At 39.5% G+C, this 24,677-nt stretch overlaps 1 protein-coding gene across 1 annotated transcript in view; it reads right to left on the bottom strand.

Annotated features, from left to right (window-relative positions):
- The window catches only part of eci2 (enoyl-CoA delta isomerase 2), a 68,629-nt gene that overhangs the window by 37,740 nt on the left and 6,212 nt on the right, over nucleotides 1-24,677 (bottom strand). The window contains exons 2-5 of the mRNA XM_062520876.1: nucleotides 13,504-13,602; nucleotides 11,770-11,932; nucleotides 5,768-5,866; nucleotides 5,244-5,429 (exon numbers count right to left, since the gene is read on the bottom strand). Of these exons, the coding sequence (XP_062376860.1) occupies nucleotides 5,244-5,429; nucleotides 5,768-5,866; nucleotides 11,770-11,932; nucleotides 13,504-13,602 (547 nt within the window). The remainder of the gene's footprint in view (nucleotides 1-5,243; nucleotides 5,430-5,767; nucleotides 5,867-11,769; nucleotides 11,933-13,503; nucleotides 13,603-24,677) is intronic.

A 24,677-nucleotide genomic window follows, 5' to 3' on the forward strand; every position in this document is an offset into this window, starting at 1 on the left:
TATTTTTTTGTATGTGTTTGCATGCAAACGTTGTTTTCAATTCAGATTCAGCGGCTTTCTCACATCTGGTAAAGTCGTGAATCACGAACTCATTAGCAAGGCTATTACAAAATTGTAAACAAAGTAGCATAGGTGGCTATCTTATCATAATCTACTGGTTTGACTAGCCTATTCAGTTTCCCCACGTGTGTGTAAGTTTCAAGGTAAGCTAATAGTAACTTCCTCATTGGGACATGCCCTTTTAAGTCTTGGAGTTGGAAGACATTGGTATTGAGATGGTCAGTAAACTTGAATGCAATAGTTTTAATCTGTGCAGCATATACTAATCATGCTAACTGGATAATTTAGCTTGTTGTCTTCTATGCGTCATTGCTTTCACGATTGTGAATGTTTAGGATGCATGTCCATTGAGCGCGCACGAGGGGGGACGAGAGAAAGCGGGCCATGGAGAATGAGTTTAGGCTACTTAAATACTGTTTGGTAAAGTTGTACGCATGTTGTATGCATGTACGCAGCGTTATGTAGGTGCAATCAAGCTTCCAGGGATCTTGTTTTCATGGAGACAGACGCTGCGGTGTGCACGGAGTGGAGAGGCTGTGTACGTGTGTGTGTGTGTGTGAGAGAGGGAGAGAGAAAGACACAGGCGCATGAGTGACAGAGAGACGGAGGGAGAGCAGGGAAAGGAAATTCAGCTTAATGAATGCTGCGTGTTTTTCGATAGCGTAGCTTAAAAATAATGGTCTAAATATTATTAACAAATATTCGAATATATTCGAAGTTTGATATTAATAAACAAACGAACTTCGAATATGATTTTTGGCCAAAAGTCAAAGCCCTACTAGCCACCCATTCACTTTTAGAGCATTTTAGTTGAAAATCAAGTTTGCTTAAGGTTTGTTCAAGAACTCTTCCAGAGTTTTTACCTCAAACAACACAAATCAACACAAATAAATGAACAGATAACTCAAACGTGCTGTATGTCATAATGAAACAACCACTATCAACAACACGGTCTGACACGAAATAATTAACATTAATACCTCAGCTTCTATTGTCACTATTGTCTGTTGCTGTCAACCATATTCATACGTGAATTGGCTGTAAAACATTCCTATTGTGTATCTTCACTATATGGCAATGCATTTAACCTTGACCTTGACCTTGAATGACACATGGATTAGTGCAAACTGAATTTATGACCAAACGATTTGATTCGTGCACGAAGCGCCATCTAGCGATCATTATGTGTAAGTAACAGCCTCCCAGTCTAAGGACTCGGCAGTCTTTTGACCGCCTCGCCGTGCTTTAAGTAGTTCATACCAGTACGGCGCTTCTAGTAGGTCGGCAAAGCGGTCAAATGACCGGGGCGCGGCGCTTCTAGGTTTAAGTGGGTCAGAACGGCACGGCGCTTCTAGTGTTAAGAACAAAAGTAAGTAATAAGAGACTTTATCCAACACCAACGGCGTACTTTTGAATTTGTGTTGGAACTTATTGAACAACATCTGAGGCGCAAAACGACTAACTGGCGACAGACACTGGAGCCTCGAGTCAGGCTTTTAGCCATGTGTTGAAGGCATAAACATATTGTAATGTAAATTAATTGAAAACTAATGTTTAAATTAGTTTTTTGTTTAATTATTCAAGCCTTCGGCTAGAATGGCAAGATTATTTACAAGTTTACAACAGTGCAAGGACCTGGTTCAGTGCACAGAACTAGCATATACAGGAAGTTTGCAGAGTGAGAGCTTTAATCCAGCTGTTGCAGGTATGAGGATGAAGCATGTGAGTCTGCGGAGATGTTGGGCAGACGTGGCGGCGGAGAATAGGAGTAATGTATGTGATGATCTGACAGCTGTGCTCAGCTGTTTGATGATTTTAATCGTCCGGCTGTGGGTCGCACAACTCGCGTCATCGACAGTTCCGCCCATCTCTCAGCAAAGCAGCCTCATAGCCGGCTCGCATTCACACTGCAGTCGAGCCGGCAATATGTGTACCCCCAGAGGAGGACAATAGCCGGCATAAAACACGTCGCCAATTGACCCTTCCAGAAGTCCCGCCCTCCATAGTTACTGTTGCTACGCCTGTCAAGCTTTCGCACCCTGCCCGTCTATTACAATGGAGGAGAAACGGGATTTTTTCAACAAATGTAATTTACAAAGACATCGCACCACACTGAAAGCTCATATTTGGTCACTAGCGAGCTACATCTGTCCTCTGTCAACTACAGTTGCATTTTCAGCTCTGAACAAAACCGTTCATGAGTTATTTAAGCAAAAGTCGAAGGTACGCGTTGTTTTCGATGGTTCCTCCAGGCTAGTACGATTGAAACAGGCGGGGGACAAAACTAGCATAACGTTTTAAGCTATACTTCCATAACGTCAATATTTGACAACATAACATGATTGGTACTTCAAATAGGTATTATTTTGGACATAATTGCTGACGGGTTATACATATGTCTCGTTGAATGTCTGTTAAGAACTTTTTGCCGCCATTGTGAAACGTATCTCGCAGTTATGGAAATATCACGTAATATGCAACATTTTAAAGTTAGAAAAATACGTGTTCCAAACTATATCATGTCTTTATAGTTCAACATGTTATTTCACCGTGATTTCACGTGTTTGGGGGCACCACACATACAAATAAATGCCCTTAATGGCCCACAGGCTATGCAGTCTCCATAGGTTAACAATAACATGGCAAAAACTCGAAAGCTTGCCAGGCCTTGCTTGCCTAGTTACGGGTTGCTAAGCCACGATTGGCCTGTGGCGGTTTTAGGGCGTGGCTCTGGAAGGGTCAATTAGCTGGCTCCAGTGTGAATGCTCGGGACGAGCCACCTAAAAGCCCGTCAAATGTCGGCTAGCTGTGCAGTGTGAAATCAGCTAGTAATTCTCGTTGTGAAATCAAAATTCTCCTGGAGCTCCAAGTGGTTTTGTACACACAGCCTTACAACACTAGCCGAGTCATATAGTAGCCAACAATATCCTTTTTGGTACGAAGAGCCGTAATGCTCGAAACGTCACTTTCACTTTATTTGGGGATTTAACTAAAATGCATTCAAATAAACGGAAAGTGTGCGGACCTTCTTTTTTTATGTTGGATTTTTGGATAATCTAAATGGGCTAGGCCTACATGTATGGGGTGGGTGCTTGCGTTTCTTAAGGAATCCGCCGTCTTGGTTTGTATATAAATTAATAGTAAGTGGCTAGGCTACGTAGCCTGGATGCCAGACCGAAGTTTAGCCCCGCCTCCATTCTTTTTCTGCAGGGAACTTCGGTCTGGCACTGCTCCGTTCAGCTGCTACTATTCGAGATACACTTCAGCTCGGACCAATCACATTTCACAGGGCGGGCTTTACGTGATGATTGACATATGAACAGCAGTGACGTTCACGGCTGCATGCGTCCTCGTTCAACGAGTTGGGTGTGAGACCATGTTCGCTTAGGTTGATTTTGATTGCAACAGAAACGCTATGGCTATGAATGCATAATTTGTTCATGCAGTTTGGCCTTTCGTTTATCTTAGCTATTGAAACGGAGGTTTTATCACGGATTCCGACAACTATTTCTGAACACTTAGACCAACGAGGATATGTGGGAAAACTTCAGTTTCACTTTCACCCAGTTAAAACAGCATGTTTGGGTGATGTTGTTCCCGTTTGTTTAAAAATGTCTGTTTGCTCGTTGGGTTAACGACACACTTCCCCAGCTGTTCATTGCATACAGTTTGAAGGAATTATTTTTAAAAACGAAGGAGGATGTTTTCCATAGCCTACCCTGCTACATATTTCTGACTTAGATTTCGCAGATACTGACAGCCAATAACTTGTTCTGTTTGGTTTGGTCTATCCAATGAGTGCAGAGCTATCCCCCCCGCACTGTATCGGTTGAATCACGCCCCATAATCGCCGCTGAATGGAGCAGTTTCAGACTCATATTCTGATAAGAATTGAGTATGACGTCGTCAGGCTATAGGCTACGTGCAGAAGGGCAAAAATAGATCACGGGTAGAAATAGATGATTTTCCGATAGCCTACACCAGACCTTAACAGAGAGGCTTGCAAAATTTCTGGCTGACTACTGATATGTGGACAAGCCACGGACCTTGTAGTTATGCGGAACCCCTAGTAGTGGAGCTCAACGAGGAGTGTTTTGAACATATTCATTTTGCTATTGGTGAGTGACTCAATTATGACAACTATTTAATCGTTATCCATAGCAATTCACACATGTCTATATGGCTGTATACATTTGCTTGTCATCTCTAGGCGCTATCAGACCCTTACAACAAACTGCATTGTGTGACAGGAAAACTATGTTTTTCCCCACAGTGGGCTTCTGCAATGTTTTTGTGTCCAGAATATTGCATTGTGCAGTACAATGACTCAGGGTAGACCTATTGGTCTTTTGTTATTTGCATTGCTGATAGTTATCAGCTGTAGGCCTATGGTATGTTATAGTTTACACATTTTTGCACAGCTCTGCTAGAGCAGTCTGAAATCATTCTAATTAAAACTGGTTGTGTCGTCATAATTGCCGTGTGGAGTGAATTTGAAACACTTTGAAACACTTCTGTTGAAAATAGCGATATATATCGCATATCGCCAATCAGCCCCAAAATATCGGGATATCAGATTTGGTCCATATCGCCCAGCCCTAATCAATCGTCAACGGTAAATCCATGGTTTATTTTTTTTACAAGTTATTTTTATCTATTCTCTGTATAGATGCATGTGGACTAATAGATTGGAGCTTAATTTAAATATTAGGCTACTGGCCTGCGGCCCGCCATCTATTGGGCATGAAAAAAGGTGACTTGCCCGTGGCCAAAGTCAGCATAGGCTACTTGCCGACCCCTGCTATTGGCCTACACCTCGTGTCCATTGCAGTTCTATGTCCTTTTGCAAATCCAACGTTGGAGGTGCCAGAACATATTTCGGCGTGTTCCGTCTCAAAATACGCCCTGCATACTACCAACTACAGGGAACAACTATAGCTGATGCAATGTGATGCAAGGTTAGTTTTATTTCTTTATGTCTAACATACTACAGCAAGCCTAAATGGAAACAGCAGTCTAGCAACAATGTTGTTATTTTGGTCCCTAACTAAAATGTACACTTGTCACCATCCAAAAATGGACAAATAAACCCTGGGCTGTTCTTAGACTGGACATTCCTTTATGTGCTTTTTGTGACAGCATTGCAAAAACATTCCACCAAAACCCTAATGAAAATGTCTCACCTCAACTGTGATGGCATTCTTCTTTTGTGGTCTGTTCAGGGTAATGGTAGTGATTTTGTCCTTTGTAGACACCAGCAGTGTCTCGTAGGAGGATGTTTCATTTACGGGCTGGGCTACCCCTCTTTCAGGTTGTTCTGCTTTCTCCAAAGAAGAAATAAGATCCACATACTGCTGCCTGGCTTCCTCCTGAGAAACAAAGAGTGGCCTTTTCTTTTCTAGGTTTTCAAATCAATTTGAATGAAATTGAATACAACTTAAAAGAGAATTCCAATGATTTTTTCACATACTGTAGATGTCTCGAAAAAGGAAAACAATCGGTTCTACTTAGTTCAAGTTGCTGCAGCCAACAGCTAAAGCTGCCAGGCAGCTACAATGCTGTACTTTGGGGATATGTTCATGAGACCCGAGGTTCCTGCCCCACAGAGATCTATGTGAAAAACCGCTCCTTTAAGCTAAAACTGGACTTGTAAATGAGTAAAAGTGTAATTTGTGTAAATATTTCTGAAAATGACAAAGGTACTAACCTGTGACACAGATCCCAAAGACTTCCAGGCATCCCATTTGACTTTATTGACGAAATCCAACATGCCAGGTTTAGGTGTATTACAGGGACCTTGAGTAGCCTAATTAAATAAAATGACATATCAAATAAATAACTGAGTTCCAGAAATTAAAGATAGGATTGTCCCCACTCTACTTCAAACTACCACTCCTTCAAGGCTAAAGAAAATGATCTTTTCATTCTTATGAAATAAAAGGTAACACTTTATTTGAAGGGGTCTACATAAGGGTGACATGTAACAGTCATAAGAATGACATGACACATGTCATGCACATTAATGACACATTATTGATGTTTATGACTGTTGTCATAATGTGTCATTTGGTTTTTATTATGTCAAATTGACATTGTTTGAGCGTCATCATTATGACAACTTGACATTAGGCAAGATGACATTATTTGACGGTGTCTTTGTCATGACAACTTGACATTAGGCAAGAAAATGTAATCCGTTTACAATATTGTCATGACAACTTGACGTATAACTGTGTTTGGCCTGACTTATCTTCTAGGTTTTTTTAAGTGATGAGCCTGAACAATTGGCTGTCATGACACCATTATGAATTGGTCATGAATACTTTTCTTGACCTCAACTACAGTGGTACAGTTTTGACTTGTCATTAAGCTGTCACAAAGAACTATTACTGACCAAAATAGTTTTCTGACAGTGTCATGCATACTTACACCTCTGTCCAAAAGTATTAGAACACATGCTTAAAGTTAAATATAAAATCATCTTTTGGAAATTTATCTTAATGCCTTAAATGAAACAATGAGGAACTATTCAACCTTTAAGGACATTCATTTTCTTTGTGAATGAATAATGTATTGTAAATGAATAAATGTTTTCCTTAAAATACAGGGGGTCATAAGTATTGGAACGCCCATGTTAAATTCCCATAGAGGATTTTCATTTTTATTTTTAAAGGCCAGTTATTTCATTGATTGTGGGCAGCCGTGGTGTACTGGTTAGGGCTTCGGCTTGTAACCGGAGGGTTGCCGGTTCGATCCCTGACCAGTCCACCACGGCTGAAGTGCCCTTGAGCAAGGCACCTAACCCCTCACTGCTCCCCGAGCGCCGCTGGTTGGGCAGGCAGGTCACTGCTCTGGGTTGTGTGATTCACCTCACTGTGTGTTCACTGTGTGCTGTGTGTTCACTAATTCGGTTAAATTGGGTTAAATGCAGAGAACTGAATTTCCCTCACGGGATCAAAAAAGTATATATTCTATTCTATTCTATTCTATTTGATCCAGGACACTATGCACCCTGATAAAGTCCCCTTGGCCTTTGGAATTCAAATAACCCCATGTCAACACTATACCCTTAACAAACTAGGAGTTTGGCATGCTTTATGTCAGTTATTAGCTGTTAGCTAATTAGCTGGTTTCATTCTCACTGAGCTCAATGCAATTCAAACCAGCTAATAGAGCTGAGAATAGCTAATAAATGCTATGGAAACGGTCAAGAATGCTTAATTTCAATGGTTGCTACGTTGGTTGCTAGGTACATGGAGGTTTCATATAGTTGACTGGAGGCATAGTTGATGATAACTGACAGTTGGAATGGTTGAACAGTTAAATAGTTGAGTAGTTTCAATGGTTAAATGATTTAATAGTGTATTATTGCAGTGAGGACTTTCATTTTGAAACAGTTGTGGACAGAGGAAACAGTTTAACAGGATATGTAGTCTTCAGAGAGAGATTGTATGCTTAAAGCCTGAGAGAGAGAGAGCTGCTGCAAGTCGCCTGGCCACCTGGCATAAGATTCTAATTGCCCTATTATGATGTCATAATTGCAATGTTAAGTCTATGGGTACATTTTAATAGTTTTTATTTAATAGTTCAAAAAGTATAAAACTTACAAAGTTGAAAAATACATAGCTGAAGTCACCTAAGTAAGACCTACGCAGCGCAGTTTGAATGAAGTTTCTACGTTAAACGGTTGAAGCTGAGTTAGACACACAAAAAGCGTTAGAAAAAGGATATCGATAAGAAGATATCGGATAACAGTAGAGTGCATTTTCATGCACTCTAATAAGAAGAAAACGACTTTGGAAGAACAGTACAGTGCATTATCATGCACTGTAATAAGAAGAAGACTTTGGAAGAACAGTACAGTGCATTTCCATGCACTGTAATAAGAAGAAACCGGATAACAGTAGAGTGCATTTTCATGCACTCTAATAAGAAGAAGATATCGGATAACAGTAGCATGCACTCTAATAAATCGGATAACAGAAGAGTGCATTTTCATGCACTCTAATAAGAAGTTGCGGAAGAAGACTTGGAATAACAGTACAGTGTATTTTCATGCACTGTAATAATAATAACTAGAGATGTAATTCCAAGGAAATTACGAGTGCATGAAAATGCAAAAATGATGAGGACTTTTATTTTGAAACAGTTGTGGGTAGAGGAAACAGTTGAACAGGATATGTAGTCTTAAGAGAGCCAAAAAGCCTGAGACAGAGAGTTGCTGCCAGGTGGCTTTGAACACCTGGCTTAAGATTCTAATTGCTTAACGACTTTATTGTGATGTCATAATCCAATGTTAAGTCTATACAGAATTTTTTTTTTTTAAATTCATATAAATTAAACGATAAAGTTTTCAAAGTTGAAAATTACATAGCTGAAGTCACCTAAGTAAGACCTACGCAGCGCAGTTTGAATGAAGTTTCTACGTCGAACGGTTGAAGCTGAATTGAACGCACAAAAAGTGTCTGAAGACTATAATATCGATAAGAACTAGAAATGCAATTCCAAGGAATTACCAGTGCATGAAAATGCAAAAAAAGATACATAATGTAGATATGGTTACTAAGGTGTAGCTAGGGTAAACATGGTGGTTGCATAGTTTACAGAGAGTTGATAGTGTGAAGGTAGACAGTTTAAAGATGAAACATTCCAGTTCTAACTTAACTAATGATTTATATTCATGTTAAAATGTTGATTAGCTAACTTAGCTAATGATTTCTAGCAGTTACGCTAAAAATGCTAATTATGCTAGCAATGCTAACTTTACTAACAATGCCAACCAGGTTGATTAGCTAACTTAACCGATGATTTCTAACAGTAATGCTAAAAATGCTAACTATGCTAACAATGCTAAATTTGCCAACAATGCTAACCAGGTTGATTAGCTAACTTAGTTGATGATTTTTTGCAGTTATGTTAAAAATGCTAACTATGCTAACAATGCTAACTATGCTAACCATGCTAACTTGCTAGTGAGGACTTTTATTTTGAAACATTTGTTGCTAGGGTATCCATGGTGGCCATTATCAGGAAACAAGAAGTTACTGCAGTATAATCATGTTGGTTGCTATGGAAACGGTCATAAACACTTAATTTTAATGGTTGCTATGTTGGTTGCTAGGTACATGGAGGTTTCATGTAGTTGACTGGAGGCATAGTGGATGATAACTGACAGTTGGAATGGTTGAACAGTTCAATAGTTGAGTAGTTTCAATAGTTAAATGATTTAACAGTGTATTATTGCATTGAGGACTTTTATTTTGAAACAGTTGTGGACAGAGGAAACAGTTTAACAGGATATGTGTAGTCTTCAGAGAGTCTGTATGCTTAAAGCCAGAGAAACTGACAGTTGGTGCCCAGGTGGCCGGACACCTGGCGTAAGATTCTAATTGCTGCCGTGATGTCATAATGAGCAATGTTAAGTCTATGGGGGAAATTGTAATAGTTTTTAACTAATAGTTTAAAAAGTATAAAAGTTACAAAGTTGAAAAATACAAAGCCCACATTGCGTAAGTAAGACCTACGCGACAAAATTTGAATGGAGTTTCTACGTTAAGCGGTTGAAGCTGAATTGCGTGCGTTAGAAGAAGAACTAGAAATGCAATTCCAAGGAATTACCAGTGCATGAAAATGCAAAAATAGATAGAAAATGTAGATATGGTTACTAAGGTGTAGCTAGGGTAAACATGGTGGTTGCATAGTTTACAGAGAGTTGATAGTGTGAAGGTAGACAGTTTAAAGATGAAACATTCCAGCTCTAACTTAACTAATGATTTCTATTCATGTTAAAATGTTGATTAGCTAACTTAGGTAATGATTTCTAACAGTTACGCTAAAAATGCTAATTATGCTAGCAATGCTAACTTTATTAACAATGCTAACCAGATTGATTAGCTAACTTAACCGATGATTTCTAGCAGTAATGCTAAAAATGCTAACTATGCTAACAATGCTAAATTTGCTAATAATGCTAACCAGGTTGATTAGCTAACTTAGTTGATGATTTTTTTGCAGTTATGCTAAAAATGCTACCTATGCTAACAATGCTAAACTATGCTAACCATGCTAACTAGCTAACTTGCTCGTGAGGACTTTTATTTTGAAACATTTGTTGCTAGGGTATCCATGGTGGCCACTATCAAGAAACAAGAAGTTACTGCAGTATAATCATGTTGGTTGCTATGGAAACGGTCATAAACACTTAATTTGAATGGTTGCTATGTTGGTTGCTAGGTACATGGAGGTTTCATGTAGTTGACTGGAGGCATACTAAGAAGATCCGTTACTCTAAAGTTTTTAAAAAATATGCATTGGCAGTTATGAAACAAAGAACCTTCTCACAAATTTAGCATTGTGTTTTCAATTGTTTTGCTGTAGTGTGTAAAGATGTTTATAGTGTTTACATTTTTGAAAGCTTCGAGCTGCTCTTTTGGTGTGAAAGTTTGAGTTTTGAAGTGAGAAGGTGTGGTTGTGCTTATGTAGCTTTAGAAAAGGGTATTGTGTTACGACATTGGGGAACATGGAGGAAACGTTTGTGAAATGTGTTTTAGCATTTGAGAAAAACTGTAAACAAAAGACGACATTTGCTTTCATCCATTCCATCCAGAAATCCATCCAATTTTGAGTTATCTTGACAACAGACAGACAAACAAACAAACAAACAGTAAGGGTGTCACAATCTCGATTTTAAATCGAAATCGATCGAAATTACATCTCAATCTCGAACTTCGAACTGAAAAGTAGAATCGACGATGCAGCCACACCCCCAACGTGACGTCCAGCATGTATGCCCAAAATGCAAAACCACACACGTGCAGCATCAACACTCCTCTAATTTTAGGCTGCAGCCAGTTAAAAAATGCACATCAACCTCTTGTTACTCTGAAATCACGGGTGTGGAAGCATTTTTGCGTTCATTCACGTCAGTTAGCCTAACACCAATTTAGCCTTCTCAACTTAGCAAGTAAAAAAACGATTTAGTTAGCCTACAGTTCAAAATGACTTTGTTTACAACCTCACGGATGGAACGGTTTCAAAATAAAAATTGCTTTCAAAATAAAAGCCCCCTGAAACAGAATAGGAAGAGGGCAAAAAATAAAAATGAATATAATAATAATAATAATGACACAAGGAATGCATTAATAAAAAAAGATCGAAAATCGAATCGAATCGTGGCTTTAAAATCGAAAATTAAATCGAATCGAGGATTTGGAGAATCGTGACACCCCTAACAAACAGACAAACAAACAAACAAAAAAACACCGGTCCCCGATGAAAACATATACCTCCTTAGCGGAGGTAAATAATCATAATCTATGAGGTTTGGGGTGATATGTTGTGCCTTTGTTTTCTTTAATTATTTCATTTGTTTTACCATATTTTAGGATTCTGACTGGACAAAGTGATAGCCAGTCAATGTTTTTTTTTCTTTTTAGCCAACCAATCAGATTTTGTTGCTGGTGTACCTTAGGCAGTTCAGTGGTTTTGGTGTTATTAGGTTAGCACGCTAGGAACCCATAGGCAGACAATGGGATTCCCACTAGCCTATGGTTAGCGAACAAATCAACCCCCCCCCCCACACACACAAAAACTCTTCGGATCTACACGATTTACACAAATTACCCAATATGACATGAAAAAAAGTCGCAGAAAAGCGCGTGTTTGCATCCCTGATAAGAACATGCTTTGGCAGGTGTAGGCAAGTCTCACCTGTTTGAAGAGTGCATAAATTTTCAGTTTAACTTCATTGCCAGGATCATTCTTCAGACTGGACAGCCTCTGCTTAGCATTATTGAAGTCTTCCATTGAAACACCCATGGCTGATCCGGTTACATGCAGTTGAACACTGGGGCAGCTAAACACTTTTGCAGCACTGATGCAATAAACAAAAAAGAAAATGTATCAAATGAAATACATAAAATCAAGTGAAATGCACACAAGTACAGAGAAATTCATAACTAAATATAAAAACTATTTAATTAACATGCCAATACACAATATTTTGAAAACTAGAGGCCATTGTTTGTATTGTCTTTTGTAACAATGAATTTCATAAAAATAGTACTACATTTGAATGTAAATATCTAGACTTACTGTATTAGTAACATCCATAAAACATGGTGCATAACACAGTAAATAGATACGATTCTATTAAAGGTACAGCCAGAGATTTTACATGATTTCTAGGCCAATACATTTTTTTGTCACATTCAGCAATTATATCCCCATGACCACTAGCTACACATTTCATGAGTACACTGTAAAAAAAACCTTGGTTTCTGTAGACAGCCCAGGCTCTGAAAACTGGAACCAAACAAAGTGGGGGAAGCCTGTCTCCCACACAAAACCTATTGAGACACCCATGTGTGTGTGTGTGTCTCTGCTGCAGTCGGTTATGGCTCTGCACGCTCTGCCATCTTTCATGCAAGTCCATTTTCAATAGTGACTCTGTGCTAAACTCTGTGTTTTTTTAAAAAACAATTAGACTATAAATTCGAATTTAGAATATTCGTTGACACCCCTACTGTAAACAGACCTGAAGGTACGCCTAGGAAGACTGCAGAGAGCTGAAAATCTCAGGACTCGATGCAAAAGAAAGGAAAGGGCAAGAACATCATTCTAGAAGGATCCCTTCAGGGATTGTTTTGTGAAAGGACTCTTCACAAAGGAGAAGAGTGGGTCACTGAAGATGCCAAAGTGAGAGTAAGAGGACCACCTGAAAACAACCCATACAAATTCAAGACTCTTTTCATCAGTGGTTTCATATTGGTGGAATGAGTAGCCCAGTATTCTCCGTTCCAGCAATAGTTTTGGATCTTTCAAGAGGGGTCTTAAGGCATATGTTCAACATACACTTAGTCTAGCTCTTCTTATGGATTATGGCTTGGATAATAGTATATATATAGTGTTGTTTTTTTGTTTTCATTAGGCCATTGATTGAATTGCCATTGCTGTTTCTTTGGACAAAGGTGTCTGCTAAATAGCATAACCATAACCATAGCTATTGCACATACAGATGGCATTGGCTGAACTGCCATGCCGTTAGTATATGCACTGCTCTTAGCGTTAATGTAACTGCTTTTCTATCAAGATTAATAACGTTATAGACGTCTTGCAGGTATCGTTATGACATTGCCATGTCATGCAATGGCATTAGCGTCTTGCAGGTATCGTTATGCCATTGCCATGTCATTGTGGGTTATTAGTAATACTATGTTAGTGGGGAGCCATTTAACCTAACGTTAAGGTTATAGCTAAGCTTTTGATACCTTTACTTATGGCTAACCCACATAATGCCAGCAGATAATCAATGTTGAGTTAACGTTACCAACTGATATCCAGAGGACGAGGACGAAGGCGACTCTTGCGTGACTTCTAAACCGTCAATAGCAGGGGTAACGTTAACTAAACAATACAAACAAACAACAAAAAGATTATGATTACCGAGTAATTCTGACGAGTCGACCAGGACTAAACCATTTCAAAGCAGCGGCCATATCAAAGTAGCAGGGGTTGTACTTCGAACTTGACGCTGCGCTAAGGTGAGTGAGGAGTAGTGTGAAACTAGCGACAGTAAAGAAAAATCCAATATGGCCGCCATTCGCGAATCTTTCAAAATAAAAGTCAGAACATATTCATTGCTTTTTCAATTCATGAGGACGAACATTATTAATTTAAAACTGTATTGCGTTACCAAAGGAAGGTAAAGTTAGAAAATAATTAAATAAGACATTTAAATCGAAAATACACCTTAGAATGTTACTTAGAATGTATTTTTGAATGTGCCTTATCTACCTTATTGCCTAGTGTTAAATTAAAACTGTGAAGCTGATAAAACTATAACGTTGTGCTTATTTAAAAGGTGGGTTTATAACATGCACTATAATATTGCAGATATCTATAGGCTACCAATTCTGCCTTTGTGGGTACCAGGCCAAGCTAAGTGTGTAGTGAGTCACATAATGGTCTGCCATTGACACACAGCTGTTGAACTTCAAATTGTGTGGCTGTGAAAACAATAAGTTGTGCATATATAAAAGGTGGGTGTAATGGAATCCTTAGAAGGTCTACTTTCAGAAAATATATAGATGTTTATACCGAATTCGCCTTTGTGGGTACCAGACCATACTAAGCGTGTACCGAGTCACATACTAAGCGTTACTTTGACACACAGCTGTTGAACTTCAAATTGTGTGGCTGTGAAAACAATAAGTTGTGCATATGTAAAAGGGGGGTGAAATGGAATCCTTAGAAGGTCTACTTTCAGAAAATATATAGTTGTTTATACCGAATTCGCCTTTGTGGGTACCAGGCCATACCAAAGGTGTACCGAGTCACATAATAGGCCTGCCATTGACACACAGCTGTTGAACTTCAAATTGTGTGGCTGTGAAAACAATAAGTTGTGCATATGTAAAAGGGGGGTGAAATGGAATCCTTAGAAGGTCTACTTTCAGAAAATATATAGTTGTTCATACCGAATTCGCCTTTGTGGGTACCAGGCCATACCAAAGGTGTACCGAGTCACATACTAAGCGTTACTTTGACACACAGCTGTTGAACTTCAAATTGTGTGGCTGTGAAAACAATAAGTTGTGCATATGTAAAAGGGGGGTGAAATGGAATCCTTAGAAGGTCTACTTTCAGAAAATATATAGTTGTTCATACCGAATTCGCCTTTGTGGGTACCAGGCCATACCAAAGGTGTACCGAGTCACACACTAAGCGTTACTTTGACACACAGCTGTTGAACTTCAAATTGTGTGGCTGTGAAAACAATAAGTTGTGCATATATAAAAGGGGGGTGAAATGGAATCCTTAGAAGGTCTACTTTCAGAAAATATATAGTTGTTTATACCGAATTCGCCTTTGTGGGTACCAGGCCATACCAAAGGTGTACCGAGTCACATAATAGGCCTGCCATTGACACACAGCTGTTGAACTTCAAATTGTGTGGCTGTGAAAACAATAAGTTGTGCATATGTAAAAGGGGGGTGAAATGGAATCCTTAGAAGGTCTACTTTCAGAAAATATATACAGTGCCTATAGAAAGTCATCATACCCTTTTGAAATAGTTACTTTTTTTGTCTTACAGCCTGAAATCAAAACCCATTTTTAAAAAAATCTTTTCCAGTTTTATTAACAAATTTAGCTGTACAACATCAAAATAATGAAAAAGAAGTAAACAGTTCTAAAAATTAATAAAAAATTAAAAACTAGAATAACAGGGTTGGAAAAGTCATCATACCCCTGACTTAATACTTTGTAAAGCTCCCTTTTGCTTTCATTACAGCCATCAATCTGTTTGGATATGTCTCTATTATAGCCTTGCACACCTAGATAGGGGAATATTTGCCCAATTTTCCGTTCAGAAATGTTAAACTTTAGTCAAATTCTGTAGGGAATGGCGATGGACTGCTATCTTCAAGTCAATCCACATATTTTCTATAGGATTTAAGTCAGGGCTCTGACTTTGCCACTCAAGGATATTCACCATCCTATCCTTAAGCCACTGCTTTGTTCTTTTGGCAGTATGTTTAGGATTATTGTCGTGTTGGAAGGCGAATGACCTCCCCATCCTCAGCTGTCTAGGAGAGGGACGCAGGTTTTCCTTAAGAATGTGGGTGTACTTGGCAGCATCCATTTTCCCTTCTATCCTGACCAATTGCCCAGTTCCCGCTGAAAAGAAACATCCCCACAACATAATGTTGCCGCCACCATGCTTCACACTAGGTATGGTGTGTTTTGGGTGGTGTACTGTGTTGGTTTTCGCCAAACATTGCGCTTGGAGTTCAGTGCAAAAACACATCTGGAATATTCTGCTACCATGTGGAAAAAGCTTATATGGTCAGATGAGACTAAGATCGAACTTTTTGGAGACTAAGATTGAAGTTTTTGGACTGAGCTCCAGGCGCTAACCAAACACAGTATACACACCCAAACACACCCAAAACACACCATACCTACTTTGAAGCATGGTGGGGGCAACATTATGTTTTGGGGATGTTTCTCTTCAGCGGGGACTGGGCAATTGGTCAGGATAGAAGGGAAAATGGATGCTGCCAAGTACACCAAAATTCTTGAGGAAAACCTGCGTCCCTCTCCTAAACAGCTGAGGATGGGGAGGTCATTCGCCTTCCAACACGACAAAAATCCTAAACTTACTGCCAAAAGAACAAAGCAGTGGCTTAAGGATAGGATGGTGAATATCCTTGAGTGGCAAAGTCAGAGCCCTGACTTAAATCCTATAGAAAATATGTGGATTGACTTGAAGAGAGCAGTCCATCGCCATTCCCTACAGAATTTGACTAAATTTTAACAATTCTGCACGGAAAATTGGGCAAATATTCCCCTATCTAGGTGTGCAAAGCTATAATAGAGACATATCCAAACAGATTGATGGCTGTAATGAAAGCAAAAGGAAGCTTGACAAAGTATTAAGTCAGGGGTATGATGACTTTTCCAACCCTGTTATTCTAGCTTTTAATTTTTTATAAATTTTCAGAACTGTTGACTTTTTTTTCATTATTTTGATGTTGTACAGCTACATTTGTAAATCAAACTGGAAAAGATTTTTTTAAAAATGGGTTTTGATTTCAGGCTGTAAGACAAAAAAAGTAACTATTTCAAAAGGGTATGATAACTTTCTATAGGCACTGTAGTTGTTCATACCGAATTCGCCTTTGTGGGTACCAGGCCATACCAAAGGTGTACCGAGTCACACACTAAGCGTTACTTTGACACACAGCTGTTGAACTTCAAATTGTGTGGCTGTGAAAACAATAAGTTGTGCATATGTAAAAGGGGGGTGAAATGGAATCCTTAGAAGGTCTACTTTCAGAAAATATATAGTTGTTTATACCGAATTCGCCTTTGTGGGTACCAGGCCATACCAAAGGTGTACCGAGTCACGTAATAGGCCTGCCATTGACACACAGCTGTTGAACTTCAAATTGTGTGGCTGTGAAAACAATAAGTTGTGCATATGTAAAAGGGGGGTGAAATGGAATCCTTAGAAGGTCTACTTTCAGAAAATATATAGTTGTTTATACCGAATTCGCCTTTGTGGGTACCAGGCCATACCAAAGGTGTACCGAGTCACATAATAGGCCTGCCATTGACACACAGCTGTTGAACTTCAAATTGTGTGGCTGTGAAAACAATAAGTTGTGCATATGTAAAAGGGGGGTGAAATGGAATCCTTAGAAGGTCTACTTTCAGAAAATATATAGTTGTTTATACCGAATTCGCCTTTGTGGGTACCAGGCCATACCAAAGGTGTACCGAGTCACATAACAGGCCTGCCATTGACACACAGCTGTTGAACTTCAAATTGTGTGGCTGTGAAAACAATAAGTTGTGCATATGTAAAAGGGGGGTGAAATGGAATCCTTAGAAGGTCTACTTTCAGAAAATATATAGATGTTTATACCGAATTCGCCTTTGTGGGTACCAGACCATACTAAGCGTGTACCGAGTCACATACTAAGCGTTACTTTGACACACAGCTGTTGAACTTCAAATTGTGTGGCTGTGAAAACAATAAGTTGTCCATATGTAAAAGGGGGGTGAAATGGAATCCTTAGAAGGTCTACTTTCAGAAAATATATAGATGTTTATACCGAATTCGCCTTTGTGGGTACCAGACCATACTAAGCGTGTACCGAGTCACATACTAAGCGTTACTTTGACACACAGCTGTTGAACTTCAAATTGTGTGGCTGTGAAAACAATAAGTTGTCCATATGTAAAAGGGGGGTGAAATGGAATCCTTAGAAGGTCTACTTTCAGAAAATATATAGATGTTTATACCGAATTCGCCTTTGTGGGTACCAGACCATACTAAGCGTGTACCGAGTCACATACTAAGCGTTACTTTGACACACAGCTGTTGAACTTCAAATTGTGTGGCTGTGAAAACAATAAGTTGTGCATATGTAAAAGGGGGGTGAAATGGAATCCTTAGAAGGTCTACTTTCAGAAAATATATAGTTGTTTATACCGAATTCGCCTTTGTGGGTACCAGGCCATACCAAAGGTGTACCGAGTCACGTAATAGGCCTGCCATTGACACACAGCTGTTGAACTTCAAATTGTGTGGCTGTGAAAACAATAAGTTGTGCATATATAAAAGGGGGGTGAAATGGAATCCTTAGAAGGTCTACTTTCAGAAAATATATAGTTGTTTATACCGAATTCGCCTTTGTGGGTACCAGGCCATACCAAAGGTGTACCGAGTCACATAATAGGCCTGCCATTGACACACAGCTGTTGAACTTCAAATTGTGTGGCTGTGAAAACAATAAGTTGTGCATATGTAAAAGGGGGGTGAAATGGAATCCTTAGAAGGTCTACTTTCAGAAAATATATAGTTGTTCATACCGAATTCGCCTTTGTGGGTACCAGGCCATACCAAAGGTGTACCGAGTCACATACTAAGCGTTACTTTGACACACAGCTGTTGTACTTCAAATTGTGTGGCTGTGAAAACAATAAGTTGTGCATATGTAAAAGGGGGGTGAAATGGAATCCTTAGAAGGTCTACTTTCAGAAAATATATAGTTGTTCATACCGAATTCGCCTTTGTGGGTACCAGGCCATACCAAAGGTGTACCGAGTCACACACTAAGCGTTACTTTGACACACAGCTGTTGAACTTCAAATTGTGTGGCTGTGAAAACAATAAGTTGTGCATATATAAAAGGGGGGTGAAATGGAATCCTTAGAAGGTCTACTTTCAGAAAATATATAGTTGTTTATACCGAATTCGCCTTTGTGGGTACCAGGCCATACCAAAGGTGTACCGAGTCACGTAATAGGCCTGCCATTGACACACAGCTGTTGAACTTCAAATTGTGTGGCTGTGAAAACAATAAGTTGTGCATATGTAAAAGGGGGGTGAAATGGAATCCTTAGAAGGTCTACTTTCAGAAAATATATAGTTGTTTATACCGAATTCGCCTTTGTGGGTACCAGGCCATACCAAAGGTGTACCGAGTCACATAATAGGCCTGCCATTGACACACAGCTGTTGAACTTCAAATTGTGTGGCTGTGAAAACAATAAGTTGTGCATATGTAAAAGGGGGGTGAAATGGAATCCTTAGAAGGTCTACTTTCAGAAAATATATAGTTGTTTATACCGAATTCGCCTTTGTGGGTACCAGGCCATACCAAAGGTGTACCGAGTCACATAACAGGCCTGCCATTGACACACAGCTGTTGAACTTCAAATTGTGTGGCTGTGAAAACAATAAGTTGTGCATATGTAAAAGGGGGGTGAAATGGAATCCTTAGAAGGTCTACTTTCAGAAAATATATAGATGTTTATACCGAATTCGCCTTTGTGGGTACCAGACCATACTAAGCGTGTACCGAGTCACATACTAAGCGTTACTTTGACACACAGCTGTTGAACTTCAAATTGTGTGGCTGTGAAAACAATAAGTTGTGCATATGTAAAAGGGGGGTGAAATGGAATCCTTAGAAGGTCTACTTTCAGAAAATATATAGATGTTTATACCGAATTCGCCTTTGTGGGTACCAGACCATACTAAGCGTGTACCGAGTCACATACTAAGCGTTACTTTGACACACAGCTGTTGAACTTCAAATTGTGTGGCTGTGAAAACAATAAGTTGTGCATATGTAAAAGGGGGGTGAAATGGAATCCTTAGAAGGTCTACTTTCAGAAAATATATAGTTGTTTATACCGAATTCGCCTTTGTGGGTACCAGGCCATACCAAAGGTGTACCGAGTCACAAAACAGGCCTGCCATTGACACACAGCTGTTGAACTTCAATTTGTGTGGCTGTGAAAACAATAAGTTGTGCATATATAAAAGGGGGGTGAAATGGAATCCTTAGAAGGTCTACTTTCAGAAAATATATAGTTGTTTATACCGAATTCGCCTTTGTGGGTACCAGGCCATACCAAAGGTGTACCGAGTCACAAAACAGGCCTGCCATTGACACACAGCTGTTGAACTTCAATTTGTGTGGCTGTGAAAACAATAAGTTGTGCATATATAAAAGGGGGGTGAAATGGAATCCTTAGAAGGTCTACTTTCAGAAAATATATAGTTGTTTATACCGAATTCGCCTTTGTGGGTACCAGGCCATACCAAAGGTGTACCGAGTCACATAATAGGCCTGCCATTGACACACAGCTGTTGAACTTCAAATTGTGTGGCTGTGAAAACAATAAGTTGTGCATATGTAAAAGGTGGGTGAAATGGAATCCTTAGAAGGTCTACTTTCAGAAAATATATAGTTGTTCATACCGAATTCGCCTTTGTGGGTACCAGGCCATACCAAAGGTGTACCGAGTCACATACTAAGCGTTACTTTGACACACAGCTGTTGAACTTCAAATTGTGTGGCTGTGAAAACAATAAGTTGTGCATATGTAAAAGGGGGGTGAAATGGAATCCTTAGAAGGTCTACTTTCAGAAAATATATAGTTGTTTATACCGAATTCGCCTTTGTGGGTACCAGGCCATACCAAAGGTGTACCGAGTCACATAACAGGCCTGCCATTGACACACAGCTGTTGAACTTCAAATTGTGTGGCTGTGAAAACAATAAGTTGTGCATATGTAAAAGGGGGGTGAAATGGAATCCTTAGAAGGTCTACTTTCAGAAAATATATAGATGTTTATACCGAATTCGCCTTTGTGGGTACCAGACCATACTAAGCGTGTACCGAGTCACATACTAAGCGTTACTTTGACACACAGCTGTTGAACTTCAAATTGTGTGGCTGTGAAAACAATAAGTTGTGCATATGTAAAAGGGGGGTGAAATGGAATCCTTAGAAGGTCTACTTTCAGAAAATATATAGATGTTTATACCGAATTCGCCTTTGTGGGTACCAGACCATACTAAGCGTGTACCGAGTCACATACTAAGCGTTACTTTGACACACAGCTGTTGAACTTCAAATTGTGTGGCTGTGAAAACAATAAGTTGTGCATATGTAAAAGGGGGGTGAAATGGAATCCTTAGAAGGTCTACTTTCAGAAAATATATAGTTGTTTATACCGAATTCGCCTTTGTGGGTACCAGGCCATACCAAAGGTGTACCGAGTCACGTAATAGGCCTGCCATTGACACACAGCTGTTGAACTTCAAATTGTGTGGCTGTGAAAACAATAAGTTGTGCATATATAAAAGGGGGGTGAAATGGAATCCTTAGAAGGTCTACTTTCAGAAAATATATAGTTGTTTATACCGAATTCGCCTTTGTGGGTACCAGGCCATACCAAAGGTGTACCGAGTCACATAATAGGCCTGCCATTGACACACAGCTGTTGAACTTCAAATTGTGTGGCTGTGAAAACAATAAGTTGTGCATATGTAAAAGGGGGGTGAAATGGAATCCTTAGAAGGTCTACTTTCAGAAAATATATAGTTGTTCATACCGAATTCGCCTTTGTGGGTACCAGGCCATACCAAAGGTGTACCGAGTCACATACTAAGCGTTACTTTGACACACAGCTGTTGTACTTCAAATTGTGTGGCTGTGAAAACAATAAGTTGTGCATATGTAAAAGGGGGGTGAAATGGAATCCTTAGAAGGTCTACTTTCAGAAAATATATAGTTGTTCATACCGAATTCGCCTTTGTGGGTACCAGGCCATACCAAAGGTGTACCGAGTCACACACTAAGCGTTACTTTGACACACAGCTGTTGAACTTCAAATTGTGTGGCTGTGAAAACAATAAGTTGTGCATATATAAAAGGGGGGTGAAATGGAATCCTTAGAAGGTCTACTTTCAGAAAATATATAGTTGTTTATACCGAATTCGCCTTTGTGGGTACCAGGCCATACCAAAGGTGTACCGAGTCACGTAATAGGCCTGCCATTGACACACAGCTGTTGAACTTCAAATTGTGTGGCTGTGAAAACAATAAGTTGTGCATATGTAAAAGGGGGGTGAAATGGAATCCTTAGAAGGTCTACTTTCAGAAAATATATAGTTGTTTATACCGAATTCGCCTTTGTGGGTACCAGGCCATACCAAAGGTGTACCGAGTCACATAATAGGCCTGCCATTGACACACAGCTGTTGAACTTCAAATTGTGTGGCTGTGAAAACAATAAGTTGTGCATATGTAAAAGGGGGGTGAAATGGAATCCTTAGAAGGTCTACTTTCAGAAAATATATAGTTGTTTATACCGAATTCGCCTTTGTGGGTACCAGGCCATACCAAAGGTGTACCGAGTCACATAACAGGCCTGCCATTGACACACAGCTGTTGAACTTCAAATTGTGTGGCTGTGAAAACAATAAGTTGTGCATATGTAAAAGGGGGGTGAAATGGAATCCTTAGAAGGTCTACTTTCAGAAAATATATAGATGTTTATACCGAATTCGCCTTTGTGGGTACCAGACCATACTAAGCGTGTACCGAGTCACATACTAAGCGTTACTTTGACACACAGCTGTTGAACTTCAAATTGTGTGGCTGTGAAAACAATAAGTTGTGCATATGTAAAAGGGGGGTGAAATGGAATCCTTAGAAGGTCTACTTTCAGAAAATATATAGATGTTTATACCGAATTCGCCTTTGTGGGTACCAGACCATACTAAGCGTGTACCGAGTCACATACTAAGCGTTACTTTGACACACAGCTGTTGAACTTCAAATTGTGTGGCTGTGAAAACAATAAGTTGTGCATATGTAAAAGGGGGGTGAAATGGAATCCTTAGAAGGTCTACTTTCAGAAAATATATAGTTGTTTATACCGAATTCGCCTTTGTGGGTACCAGGCCATACCAAAGGTGTACCGAGTCACAAAACAGGCCTGCCATTGACACACAGCTGTTGAACTTCAATTTGTGTGGCTGTGAAAACAATAAGTTGTGCATATATAAAAGGGGGGTGAAATGGAATCCTTAGAAGGTCTACTTTCAGAAAATATATAGTTGTTTATACCGAATTCGCCTTTGTGGGTACCAGGCCATACCAAAGGTGTACCGAGTCACAAAACAGGCCTGCCATTGACACACAGCTGTTGAACTTCAATTTGTGTGGCTGTGAAAACAATAAGTTGTGCATATATAAAAGGGGGGTGAAATGGAATCCTTAGAAGGTCTACTTTCAGAAAATATATAGTTGTTTATACCGAATTCGCCTTTGTGGGTACCAGGCCATACCAAAGGTGTACCGAGTCACATAATAGGCCTGCCATTGACACACAGCTGTTGAACTTCAAATTGTGTGGCTGTGAAAACAATAAGTTGTGCATATGTAAAAGGGGGGTGAAATGGAATCCTTAGAAGGTCTACTTTCAGAAAATATATAGTTGTTCATACCGAATTCGCCTTTGTGGGTACCAGGCCATACCAAAGGTGTACCGAGTCACATACTAAGCGTTACTTTGACACACAGCTGTTGAACTTCAAATTGTGTGGCTGTGAAAACAATAAGTTGTGCATATGTAAAAGGGGGGTGAAATGGAATCCTTAGAAGGTCTACTTTCAGAAAATATATAGTTGTTCATACCGAATTCGCCTTTGTGGGTACCAGGCCATACCAAAGGTGTACCGAGTCACACACTAAGCGTTACTTTGACACACAGCTGTTGAACTTCAAATTGTGTGGCTGTGAAAACAATAAGTTGTGCATATATAAAAGGGGGGTGAAATGGAATCCTTAGAAGGTCTACTTTCAGAAAATATATAGTTGTTTATACCGAATTCGCCTTTGTGGGTACCAGGCCATACCAAAGGTGTACCGAGTCACATAATAGGCCTGCCATTGACACACAGCTGTTGAACTTCAAATTGTGTGGCTGTGAAAACAATAAGTTGTGCATATGTAAAAGGGGGGTGAAATGGAATCCTTAGAAGGTCTACTTTCAGAAAATATATAGTTGTTCATACCGAATTCGCCTTTGTGGGTACCAGGCCATACCAAAGGTGTACCGAGTCACACACTAAGCGTTACTTTGACACACAGCTGTTGAACTTCAAATTGTGTGGCTGTGAAAACAATAAGTTGTGCATATGTAAAAGGGGGGTGAAATGGAATCCTTAGAAGGTCTACTTTCAGAAAATATATAGTTGTTTATACCGAATTCGCCTTTGTGGGTACCAGGCCATACCAAAGGTGTACCGAGTCACGTAATAGGCCTGCCATTGACACACAGCTGTTGAACTTCAAATTGTGTGGCTGTGAAAACAATAAGTTGTGCATATGTAAAAGGGGGGTGAAATGGAATCCTTAGAAGGTCTACTTTCAGAAAATATATAGTTGTTTATACCGAATTCGCCTTTGTGGGTACCAGGCCATACCAAAGGTGTACCGAGTCACATAATAGGCCTGCCATTGACACACAGCTGTTGAACTTCAAATTGTGTGGCTGTGAAAACAATAAGTTGTGCATATGTAAAAGGGGGGTGAAATGGAATCCTTAGAAGGTCTACTTTCAGAAAATATATAGTTGTTTATACCGAATTCGCCTTTGTGGGTACCAGGCCATACCAAAGGTGTACCGAGTCACATAACAGGCCTGCCATTGACACACAGCTGTTGAACTTCAAATTGTGTGGCTGTGAAAACAATAAGTTGTGCATATGTAAAAGGGGGGTGAAATGGAATCCTTAGAA

This window comes from Sardina pilchardus, chromosome 19 (assembly GCF_963854185.1).
Source record: "Sardina pilchardus chromosome 19, fSarPil1.1, whole genome shotgun sequence".
In the NCBI taxonomy this organism is placed as follows: Eukaryota; Metazoa; Chordata; class Actinopteri; order Clupeiformes; family Clupeidae; genus Sardina; species Sardina pilchardus.